This window comes from Triticum aestivum, chromosome 7A (genome assembly GCF_018294505.1).
Source record: "Triticum aestivum cultivar Chinese Spring chromosome 7A, IWGSC CS RefSeq v2.1, whole genome shotgun sequence".
In the NCBI taxonomy this organism is placed as follows: Eukaryota; Viridiplantae; Streptophyta; class Magnoliopsida; order Poales; family Poaceae; genus Triticum; species Triticum aestivum.
The window spans coordinates 6,605,132-6,617,497 of NC_057812.1; the positions used below are offsets into that span (position 1 = coordinate 6,605,132).

Here is a 12,366-nt window from a genome sequence, read left to right on the forward strand (position 1 = left end):
ATATATTGAGTGTCAGTGCAACTGTACGTAATCTCATTTTTTTTTTACAAATGCATGTTGGACAACCTTGCCAAAATTTAGTCGAATTTTTTGAACCCTGCCACGTATCCATGGTTTTGTTTTCGAGTCTCTTGGCACAAAACCATACTACCTAGTTTTTATTTATTCTTTTGAACCCAAAAGTTTTAGTGGTACTGCTACGTCCCAGCAGCACACGTATACTTATATGCCCGATATATAAATGGAGCCCTGCCTCCCACCTCATTTCTATCTTCTTCTTTTTCTTCTTCTTCTTCTTCTTCTTCTTCTTCTTCCTTCTCCTCCTTTCCCCACGCCATCCCTTCTTGCCAACGTACATACCACGACTCCCAGCCATGGTCTTCTTCTCCCCCACCCTAATCCCCTCCCATCCACGCTCTCTCGGCGTTGTGGATCCGGAGGAGACCATGGAGGCGTTCGTTGCTGTCGCTGTGGTTGTTGCTCAGGCGAGCTGGGACGGCGACAGTAGGCCGTCGTGGGAGGCAGATGCGGCTGTTGTGCCTGTGCCCGTACCGCATGCCGGAGACGGGTGTGCCGGTACGGGAGATGCGGCTGCGGCTGGTGTGCCCCGGAAGCCATGGTCGGACGGCACCACGACTGGCCGTTCCACGGTACGTGTCCCGTGTCAATTCCCAAGCCAAATTCATCACCGTCTTCTCTGGCTCCGACCGCCTCCAAATTCCTTTCCTTTTTGTGCTGCTCTCCTCTCTTCTAGTTACCGGTAAACAGCAACATTAACTGAATTTGAACACCTCCTATACTACACTACACTACACTACAGCAGCAGGTCAGCCAGATACTACAGCTGGGTTATGAATTTTACCATCTGTTTTTCACTGGTAATTGAATGAATCCTGGTAGATATTTCTTCAGATGATTCACCCATCTTTAATTTGTTGTGCCTGACAAACTAATCACCAACATGCATCTCTCTCTGCCTCTCATAGCTGCAGGTTGACCACCCTTGTCGCTGCTGGAAATGCCCGGATCACGGTGGTTCCAGCGCATCAGCCGTCCTGTGGCGCCACCACCGCCTATCGAGTACAACGATCAAGGCATAGTCGACAGCCTCACTGAAAATAACCAGAGAAGCATGTGGGCTAGCAGAAGGATAGGGGAGGACCAACAACTGTACGTAGTCCACGTGCAGGGAGCCGCTGGCATCGGTCTCCCGACTACGCTGCTGGTCAAGAAGTTCCAGAATGCAAACCCAGCACTACTAGTGGATGACAATGTCAAGAACCGCTGCAAGTTGGAGATGACTCTGTTAGCCAGCATCTCTCATGACAACATCATCAATGTGCTACACTTCATCCAGAGGGAAGACGCGATCATGCTCGTCTACGAGTACCCCGTGAATGGCAGCCTTGACTACTGGCTGCACCGGCGGGAGGGGGGCGAGCAGCCACTGAGCTGGCCGCAGACGATTGCCATCGCCATCGGCTTGGCCCAAGGGCTCTGCCACTTGCATCACCGATGCAACAGACCGATTGTCCACCACAACATCAACTCTGAAAACATCTTGCTTGATCAGAATTTCAAGGCCGTGATAGCCAGCTTTGGCATTGCGCAGATGAACATTGCCGGGCTTAACCAACCATTGCCGATCGGGGACATTCCAGTTGGTAACTTTGGGTATGCAGCTCCAGGTACGCCAGGCCATCGATCCACGCAATGGAATTCTGTCTTAATTAACTAGCTTGGCCTTTTAACTTGTATTGATAGTAGTTAATTACTTGCAGAGTATGGTGTCGCGGCAAGCCAGCTGACGGAGAAGGTAGACATTTACAGCTTCGGTGTGCTGCTGCTGGAGCTAGTCACAGGGAAGTTGGCCAATGGAGCAGATGGTCTATTGGCGATTTGGGCTCAGGACAACTGCAATGAATTGATGGCAAACCATCTGAAAATGTTCAAGATTGTCGTGGACAAGGGCATCCCTGATCAAGCGCGGTACATGGAGGAGATGGCGGCCGTGTTCAGGCTGGGTGTGGATTGTACCGTTGGAGATCCGAAGCAAAGGCCGTCCATGCAGATAGCTCTCAAACGACTGTGCCGCAGCCGTGGGCGTGGCCCATTCCGTGGCCTCCTCATCCTGTAAGGCCACAGGCTAAAACCAAGTGCCTTAGTTACTTTAAAATAAAAGAAATGAAATACGCAAGCAAGGGAATGTCCTTGATGTCAATAGGCACCTTTATATCAAAATGTTGCTTCCTCCCGCAATAATGTCCTTTACTTGCTTTTGCCCGTGCACGATGTTCATAATGCTATGGAAACAGAGTGTTGGGCTGTTTGTGCGCCTATGGGGTTGCATGCTCTGTGAGTTGTACACATATCGTTGGTTTGTATCGCCCAGTTTCTGTTAATTAATTGGGTAATTCTCTTCTTCTTAATTAATCGATGAGGCAAATCTTTTGCCTTCGTTTCGAAAAAAAATGTGTGCTGTGTTCCTGGTTGCTCCACACATGCATCTACAGATTCACACTTCTGTTGGATCTTCAATGATGTTAGTCTTTGGGGTGCTTGCTCATTTGAAACTTGCAAAATGAAATTTCTTGTTACAGAATATTGAGTTAAGTAGGCAACATGGCATTCTCATGTTTCTGACAACAAAATCTCGAAATTTTAGGAAGTATTCCCACTGAAAATATTTCATGAGGGCCAATGTATAATCTTCTTGGGTGCATGATGGAAAAGAACAAATGCAATACACAACTATTTTACTAAATTGGATGATAACTAACTAATAGGCTGTAGTTAAATGTAACCTCCCCCTGTGAGTATATAGATGTGTAAATACTGAATGTAAATTGCAGTTCAGTTGTATGATGATTCTGTTAGAATATCTGTTTAAACTCTCATGTAATCTAAACCTTCTCTATCTCTATTTCTCTCATGTACTCGTAGCCTTCTCTGTCTCCTCATCTTGTATCGAGGAGTCCTAGCGATCATCGAAGGATTGTACGCCATGGCAGGGTGCTTCCCGTCTCTCATAAATAAACGCATACGGCTCCCCGTCGGGAGTAGGAACGCTTCCACGAAACACATCTTACATGGTATACAGAGCCTGGCTCTTCCCTATCATCTAGCGACCCAAAACAATCCCATCTATCGCCATGGCCTCCACCTCGGGTGCTGTCGTCCTCAACCTTGGCGCACCACCAACCGAGAAGTTAACGAGGGGGAACTACCTCCTCTGGAAGGCCCAAGTGATGCCGGCCCTGCGAGGTGCGTAGGTGACCGGCCTCCTGGATGGCAGCGACGCTGGAACGCGAGTTGCCCTAAGTCAATAAGGGCCGTCGCAACAGAAATCCGCGGGTCTACCGCAATGGAGAACAGGTCAGGAAAACGAGCCGCGAAGGGGGCATCCCTAGCCTAGCGATCGAACCAAAACAACGTGGCAGTACCAGATCCAACCGTAATCGAGGATCCAATGCGGAGGACCGGAAGCAGTTGTATGATAGATTGCCAGAACTGGGAACCACCGGACCGCTGGCAAAAGGCGAGGGGTTGGTCTCGTAGGTATTTCTGCTGAATGATGCGAAGCCAAAGGTCACCCTCACCATTCGTAATCCGCCAAAGCCATCTAGTTAGGAGGGCAATGTTCATCCGCTTGGAGCACATTATCCCAAGCCCGCCCTGATCGCGAGGCTTACAAATCTCAGACCATCGTACCATGTGGTACTTCTGCTTGTCTCCCTCACCGGCCCAGTAGAAGCGACCCTGGACCCTGGCAATCTCATGGTGCAGAGTCTCGGGCAGGCTGTAGAAGCTCATTATGAATAGGAGCAGGCTGGACAGGGACGAGTTGACTAGCACCGTTCGGGCGGCTTTAGAAAGCCACCGCCCCTGCCATGGCTCCATGCGGTGCTGGAGCTTGCCCACCGTGGGCCGTAGCTCGGCCACCATGTGAACTTGCCTTCCTTGTACTTTTGGGATTCCTCGTAGGCTCTCTCGTACTTCCATCCGAGCACCTCGCGGCAGTCACGGCAGTGGATGTCGGTGACCATGTGAAGCCCCGTCATGAACTGCCTGTCCTCCTTGGCCCCCATGGTGATGTTAATGGCGTGAGAGGCGAGAAATGCGCGGCCATTCCTCCCCTAGAACAACATCCAAAAGAGCAAGCAAAGGAGAGATAGTATGAGTATTGTATTTATCCTCCAAACACAATCAAAATTGAGATAGACAGATCATAGCATAGCGTATCGAGGTCTCAACATCTGAATTGTACACATAGATAGATCACAGTAGTATCTCTAGTTAACTGAAACTTCGCTATGTAAGTATAGAAACACAAATGCTAGCTAAACTGATCAGCTACAGAAACGTTCTCATATTGTATTGTCGGACCTCTCCACTGCAGTTGATGAGCCAATTTAAAGTCCCTAGCTAGTTGACAAGTACTTAGTACTAGTAATTTTAGCATGGCATCCCCAACCAGTCCAGCATAACTGGTCCATCTAAGTTCCTATTTATTGATTATTAAGCTCTGTCCACTCTTGATCTGAAATTCCAGACAAGTGTTAATTTCACAAAGTCTGAGATATGTTTTCCATTTGCATTTTTGCCGTACTTGTTTGAACATGTTAATGGATGAATTGGCCGTAGCTCAGTGCTAGACTTTTGTTAAGCATCTTGTGTGCATCCCTGCCATGTATTTTGTTGTCATGTTTGGGTGCTGTAGCATGTTCATTTCGTTGCATTTAGGTGCCTACTTGCTGTAAATCGCAGACCGGTGTCATTTTTGAATCGCTTGCCATTTCCAAACCGTAACTCCGATTCCGGCGTTCTTTATATCGTTTTCAAGCGATTTCATCTCATCTTTCCAGTGGCACCCTTAGAATTCCAAGTTGAGGCCAGGTTCATGCATTTCCTGTCATATCTTGCATTTTGCATCCCGCATCGCATCCCGCATCGCATCCCGCATAGCATATCATCTTTGCATCGTGTTGTTTGAGTTTGCACGTGGTTGATTGTATCCTTGTTGCTTGTTTGTCTTGTTTGGGTAGAGCCGGGAGACGAGTTTGCTAACGAGGAGCCCGTTGAGTTTGCTTTCGAGGATCCAGTCAACTCTGACAACTGTGCAGGCAAGATGATCATACCCTCGAAATCACTACTATCTTTGCTATGCTAGTTTGCTCGCTCTTTTGCTATGCCATTGCTACGATGCCTACCACTTGCTTGCAAGCCTCCCAAATTGCCATGTCAAACCTCTAACCCACCTTTGTCCTAGCAAACCGTTGATTGGCTATGTTACCGCTTTGCTCAGCCCCCTCTTATAGCGTTGCTAGTTGCAGGTGAAGATTGGAGGCTGTTCCTTGTTGGAACATTTATTTACTTGTTGGGATATCATTATATTGCTATGTTATCTTAATGCATCTATATACTTGGTAAAGGGTGGAAGGCTCGGCCTCTCGCCTAGTGTTTTGTTCCACTCTTGCCGCCCTAGTTTCCGTCATATCGGTGTTATGTTCCCGGATTTTTGCGTTCCTTACGCGGTTGGGTTATAATGGGAACCCCTTGATATTTCGCCTTGATTAAAGCTTGTCCAGCAATGCCCAACCTTGGTTTTACCATTTGCCACCTAGCCTTTTCTTTCCCTTGGGTTCTGCAGACTCAAGGGTCATCTTATTTTAACCCCCCCGGGCCAGTGCTCCTCTGAGTGTTGGTCCACCTGTCAGCTGCCGGTGGCCACCAGGGGCAACTCTGGGCTGGCCTACCCGTACCTAAGACAATCTAAGTGTGCCCTGAGAAAGAGATATGTGCAGCTCCTATCGGGATTTGTCGGCACATTCGGGCGGTGTTGCTGGTCTTGTTTTAACCTGTCGAAGTGTCTTGAGTTACCGAGATACCGAGTCTGATCGGAACGTCTTGGGAGGAGGTCTATTCCTTCGTTGACCGTGAGAGTTTGTCATGGGCTAAGTTGGGACTCCCCTGCAGGGATTTGAACTTTCGAAAGCCGTGCCCGCGGTTATGGGCAGATGGGAACTTGTTAATGTCCGGTTGTAGATAACCTGAACCTTAACTTAATTAAAATGAATCAACTGAGTGCGTTACCGTGATGGCCTCTTCTCGGCGGAGTCCGGGAAGTGGACACGGTGTTGGAGTAATGTTTGCGCAGGTTGTTCTCTAGCTTCTCGCTCGTGCTTTGCCTCCTCCTCTCGCTCTCTTTTGCGAATAAGTTAGCCACCATACTTGATAGTCGCTTGCTGCAGCTCCACTCATATTTTACCTTGCCATACCTATAAGCTTAAATAGTCTTGATCGCGAGGGTGCGAGATTGCTGAGTCCCTGTGGCTCACAGATCACTATTACACCAGATGCAGGGCCTAATGATTCCGCTCCAGGAGACGCGTATGAGCTCAAGTGGGAGTTCGACGAAGACTCTCAACGATACTATGTTTCCTTTCCCGATGATCAGTAGTGGTGCCTAGTTGGGGGTGATTGGGACCGTCTCGCATGTTGGGTTCTCTTTTATTTTGGCGCCGTAGTCGGGCCATGAGTGTTTGGATGATGTAATGTTATTTATGTACTTGGTTTACGTGGCGAGTGTAAGCCAACTATGTTATCTCCCCTTCATTATTTATATTACATGGGATGTTGTGAAGATTGCCTAACTTGCGACATATGCCTTCAATGCGATTATGTCTCTAAGTTGTGCCCAATTGCGACACGTGGGAGCTATAGTCGCATCGAGGGTGTTACAAGTTGGTAATCAGAGCCTTCCCCGAGCTTAGGAGCCCCATTGCTTGATCGTTATTAGCGGCCGAGTTGTGTCTAGAAAAATGTTTTGAGTCATTTAGGAATTATATATTGGAGAGTTTAGGAATTCTTTTTACTTCCCAGTCTCCTCATCGCTCTGGTAAGGCATCCAGACGTAGAGTTTTGACTCTTCTCTTCTCAAATTTCACTAAAAAAAATTTAGGATCACGCGGGTATCTTGGAACCGTTCCGATGGTTTTATGATGAGAACATTGTCTTGGTGCCTCCTGTCAGGGGTTTAGTGGAAGTGTCCCGGGGAGTTGAGCTCTGAGGTGTTGTCATCATAATTTTATCGTTGCAGTTCTGGAATACCTGAGTTTAGTACGCCGACATCGAAAATCTCTTTTATGCAGTTCGTTGGTGAGATAACCTCGACGCCACCCAGTAATGGGGCGGGAGTTCGGAAGTATTGCCATAACTTGTATAACGGATGCTTTTCGAAGGTTGAGGTAGATGGTTTCCGAAAGTTTCTTGGTTATGTGTTGAAGGATGGATACAGCTGGATGTAGGATTTGCTAGTTTGGGTGAGATATTATGCTTCCCCTGTATCCCCAACACCTGATTGCATAACCGAAAAAGTTCGGGAGTTTCATAGGTGGGAATTCTAGTAGCTCTAGTTCTTCTTCCACGGATATTGGTTTGAGATTGGGATTTCTTACCGATTATTCGTTTTTGATCCGTACCTTGTTGATTTATTTCTCTACCTTAATTCTACGTGGCTTCTCAATTTATGGATATGTGACCATTTCAAGAGGAAATGCATTCGTTCATTTTGTTCGGATGTGAAGACTATATGTTGCAATTTTTTCATTCCGTTGGATTCAGCTTCATTATTTGTCTATCAATGTGCTAATGGTGGTCAACCTCTTCAGGATGGCTCCTCCAACGCGCATGACTTCGAATCCTGATCCACCACCACCTCCACCTCCTCCAGAGGCATGGCAAGCTGTGATGGCCGCAACCAATGCAAACACACAGCTGATCATGCAAATTCTTCAAGAGTGCAATCAAGGCAGTCAAGGGAATCAACGCAGCAATCAGAATCACTTTGCTTCACTCAACCAGTTCCTTGCTAACGGGCCAAAAACTTTCAGCAATTGTGTTGAGGCAACCGATGCTAACGATTGGCTTGTGGATCTGTGCAAGCATTTCAAGTGCAGTAACGTCAGGCCTGAGGACTTTGTTAAGTTCGCTTCCTTCCAACTCAAAGATCAAGCTGCAGAATGGTTCCAGCAGTACAAGGACTCCAGAGGTGGACGTGTTATCACTTGGGATGATTTCCGTCGAGATTTTCGAGCTCATCATATTCCCCAAAGCATGGTTGAAAGCAAGCGTGAGGAATTCCGCAATCTGAAGCAAGGCTCTTTGTCTGTCTATGACTACAACAAGTTGTTCCAGAAGCTCGCCCGCTTTGCCAAGCAGGACGTCTCTGATGAGAAGAGCATGATATATCAGTTCAGGGGTGGTCTCAGAGAAGATATTCAGCTCGCTCTTGTTCTCTTTGAGCCCTTGAGGTACGATGAGTTCTACAACATGGCACTGAAGCAAGAGGCTGCTCAGTTGAGGTGTGATGCTTCCAAGAAGCGAGTCAGATATGTTACTCATTCTTCCTCTACTCAAGTGGCCAAGCAGCAGAAGTTTTGGCTTCCTCCTCCTCCGTTCCGTCAGCCGTATCAGCAGAAGAGCAAAGGTGGCAGTGGTTCTTCCCACCCACCCAACCCTGGCTTTCAGAACAAGACTTCATCTCAACCTCCAAGATCGAGTGCTCCGTATCACCGTCCGCTTTCAGAGGTCACGTGCAACAAGTGCCAACAGAAGGGTCACTATGCCAACAAGTGTCTCAACCAGAGGCGTCTTCCTCCTCCTCCTCCTGTCAGATCAACAAGTACAGCGGTGGTCAAGCATAATCCCAAGCATGCCAAGGTCAATTTGATGAATGCAGCTCAGGCAGAGGACTCGTCAGATGTGATCATGGGTAACCTTCCCGTTAATGATATTCCTGCAAAAGTTCTTTTTGACAAGGGTGCATCGCATTGTTTCATCTCGAGACCGTTTTCATCTAAGCATGGTTTGCCTTTGCAAATTTTGCCTAGTCCTTTAGCAGTTGTCTCTCCCGGTAAGCGCATGCATGCTAACTCCATTGCTCCGGATGTTACTATCACTTTGGGTGACTACAAGTTTCTATCTTCTCCAACGGTTCTCGGTGACTCGGATATTGATCTTATTCTCGGGATGGATTGGCTTTCTAAGCACAAGGCTCAGCTTGATTGTGCAGCCAGGCAGATTCAATTGACCCATTCGTCTGAGGATGTAATTGTCTTTGCCGCTCGGGATAATACTATCCGTCTGTTTTCTCTCAATGAGAAGGGTGAATTGGATGCCGTCTCTCAAATTCCAGCCGTTTGTGAATACCAAGACGTCTTTCCAGAAGAGCTTCCAGGAATGCCTCCGCACCGGCCAGTTGAATTCGTTATTGATCTTGAGCCTGGTACGGAACCTGTGTGCAAACGTCCTTACAAGCTCGGACCTGAAGAGTTGAAAGAGCTGAAGAAGCAACTCGATATGCAAGAGAAAATGGGCCTCATCCGGCCTAGTTCTTCTCCGTGGGGTTGTGGTGTTCTTTTTGTGAATAAGAAGGATGGAACGGACCGACTTTGTGCTGATTACCGTCCAGTGAACAAGAAGACCATCAAGAACAAATACCCACTTCCCAACATCAATGAGCTGTTCGAACAACTCAAAGGTGCCCAAGTATTCTCCAAGCTTGATCTCCGTATGGGTTATCACCAGATTCGCATTCGTGAAGAAGATATTCTCAAGACAGCATTCAGAACAAGCTTTGGTTCATATGAATACACTGTCATGTCTTTTGGCCTCGCCAACGCTCCTCCGACCTTCTCTCGCATGATGAACTTCATCTTCAACGCCTACACCAATGACTTCGTTTTGGTCTATCTCGATGACATTCTGGTTTTCTCCAAGAACAAGGAAGATCATGCCAAGCATTTGTGTTTGGTTCTCGATAAGCTCAGAGAACATCAGTTCTACGCCAAGTTCTCCAAGTGTGAATTTTGGCTTGATGAGGTTCTTTATCTTGGTCATATCATCTCTGCCAAGGGCATTGCCGTGAATCCTGAGAAGGTGTCTGCAATTGTGAATTGGGAACCTCCTCAGAACGTAAAGCAACTCCGCAGTTTTCTCGGTCTCGCAAGCTATTGCTGAAGATTCGTTGAAAACTTTTCTAAGATCGCGAAGCCTCTCTCTAATCTTCTTCAGAAGCACGTCAAGTATGTTTGGTCTCCGGAGTGTGATATTGCTTTCAACACTTTGAAAGAGAAATTGATCACTGCTCCAGTTCTGACTCCGCCTGATGAATCCAAGCCGTACGAGGTCTTTTGTGATGCCTCTCTCCAAGGTCTTGGCGCAGTTTTGATGCAAGAGAAGAAAGTTGTTCCTTATACATCTCACCAGTTGAAGCCTAATGAGAAGAACTACCCCACTCATGATCTCGAGTTGGCGGCAGTTGTGCATGCTCTTTTGACTTGGAGACATCTTCTATTGGGAAGAAAAGTGGACATTTTCACTGATCACAAGAGTCTCGAGTACATCTTCACTCAGCCTAATCTCAACCTCAGGCAAACTCGTTGGGTCAAAATGATTCAAGAGTATAATCCGAGTATTGAGTATACTCCAGGCAAGGCTAATGTGATTGCTGACGCTTTGAGCAGAAAGGCTTACTGCAACAGTCTGATTCTCAAGCCTTATCAACCCGAGCTTTGTGAAGCTTTCCGCAAACTTAATCTGCAAGTTGTTCCTCAAGGTTTCCTCGCCAACCTTCTAGTCTCTCCTACCTTGGAAGACCAGATTCGCCAAGCCCAGCTTCTTGATGCTATGGTGAAAAAGGTGAAGATTGGGATTGCCAAGAGTCAGTCCAAGTACAAGTGCTATCGCCTTGATGACAAGGACACTCTCTTCTTCGAGGATCGTATTGTTGTGCCCAAAGGTGACCTCCGTAAAGTGATCATGAACGAGGCTCACAATTCTCTCCTCTCCATCCACCCTGGGAGCACGAAGATGTATCAGGACCTTAAGCAAGCTTATTGGTGGACTCGAATGAAGCGCGAGATCGCTCAATTCGTGAATGAATGTGATGTCTGCAGAAGAGTGAAGGCAGAACACCAAAGGCCAACTGGTCTCCTCCAACCTCTTGCCATTCCAGAATGGAAGTTTGACCACATTGAAATGGACTTCGTGACTGGGTTTCCAAAGTCCAAGCGTGGCAATGATGCTATATTCGTTGTCATCGACAAACTCACCAAAGTGGCTCACTTTCTGCCTATCAAAGAGTCGATCACTGCAGCTCAATTGGCGGAACTCTATACCTCGCGTATTGTCTCTCTACACGGTATTCCTCAAGTGATCTCTTCAGACCGTGGCAGCATCTTTACCTCGAAGTTTTGGGATTCTTTTCAGAAGGCCATGGGCACTAATATCCGCTTCAGCACAGCTTTCCATCCTCAAACAAGCGGTCAAGTCGAGCGTGTCAACCAGATTCTTGAAGATATGCTCAGGGCTTGTGTGATCTCCTTCGGCATGAAGTGGGAGGATTGTCTTCCTTATGCTGAATTCTCCTACAACAACAGTTTTCAAGCAAGTTCGGGCAAGGCCCCTTTTGAAATTCTGTATGGCAGGAAGTGCCGTACCCCTCTCAACTGGTCTGAAACCGGTGAACGTCAGCTTTTGGGTAATGACTTAATCACAGAAGCAGAAGAAATGTGCAAAGTCATTCGAGATAACCTCAAAGCAGCCCAATCCCGTCAGAAGAGCTGCTATGATAGTAAGCACCGCGATTTGGCTTTCGAGATCGGAGATCATGTTTACCTCCGTGTCTCTCCTATGAAAGGTACTCGTCGCTTTGGTATCAAAGGGAAGCTTGCCCCTAGATACGTGGGACCTTTCAAGATTGTCAGCAAGAGAGGCGACCTCGCCTATCAACTCGAGCTTCCTTCAAACTTTGCAAATGTTCATGATGTGTTCCATGTCTCTCAGCTTCGAAAGTGCTTCAAGACTCCTGATCGCACCGTCAACTTCGAGGACATTGAGCTCCAAGAAGATCTCTCTTATCGTGAGCACCCAGTTGCTATTCTTGAAGAGACTGAACGCAAGACTCGCAACAAGTCAATCAAATTTCTCAAAGTCAAGTGGTCACACCATTCCGACCGTGAAGCTACCTGGGAACGCGAGGATCACCTCCGTTCTGAATACCCGGCATTCTTTCAGTCCTAGATCTCGGGACGAGATCCTTTCGTAGTGGTGGAGTGTTGTAACACCCCGGATGTAACTTTCCCTATTTGTACTCCAACTCTTGCCATTTCCGGCGTTAAGTTATTTTATTTTCTCGGGTTCGGGTCTTTGTCTCCGTGTGTTGTTATCGTTGTCATGCATCTCATATCATGTCATCATGTGCATTGCATTTGCACACGTGTTCATCTCATGCATTCGAGCATTTTCCCCGTTGTCCGTTTTGCATTCTGGCGCTTCGTTCTCCTCCGGTGGTCATTTCTAACT

General features: G+C 47.3%; 1 protein-coding gene across 1 annotated transcript; it reads left to right on the top strand.

Moving 5' to 3' along the window:
- The first annotated feature begins 1,018 nt into the window (after positions 1-1,018).
- On the top strand, positions 1,019-2,137 carry LOC123152740 (leucine-rich repeat receptor-like serine/threonine-protein kinase At1g17230). Its single transcript, XM_044572214.1, has 2 exons — positions 1,019-1,688; positions 1,782-2,137. Exons 1-2 carry the CDS (start codon positions 1,019-1,021, stop codon positions 2,135-2,137), a joined length of 1,026 nt encoding a protein of 341 aa, XP_044428149.1.
- Positions 2,138-12,366: the final 10,229 nt, after the last annotated feature.

Coding starts and splice junctions, on each gene's coding strand:
- LOC123152740 (XM_044572214.1), top strand. CDS start 1,019: ATGCCCGGATCACGGTGGTTCCAGCGCATCAGCCGTCCTGTGGCGCCA. Junction 1,689..1,781: donor CTTTGGGTATGCAGCTCCAG/GTACGCCAGGCC, acceptor AATTACTTGCAG/AGTATGGTGTCGCGGCAAGC.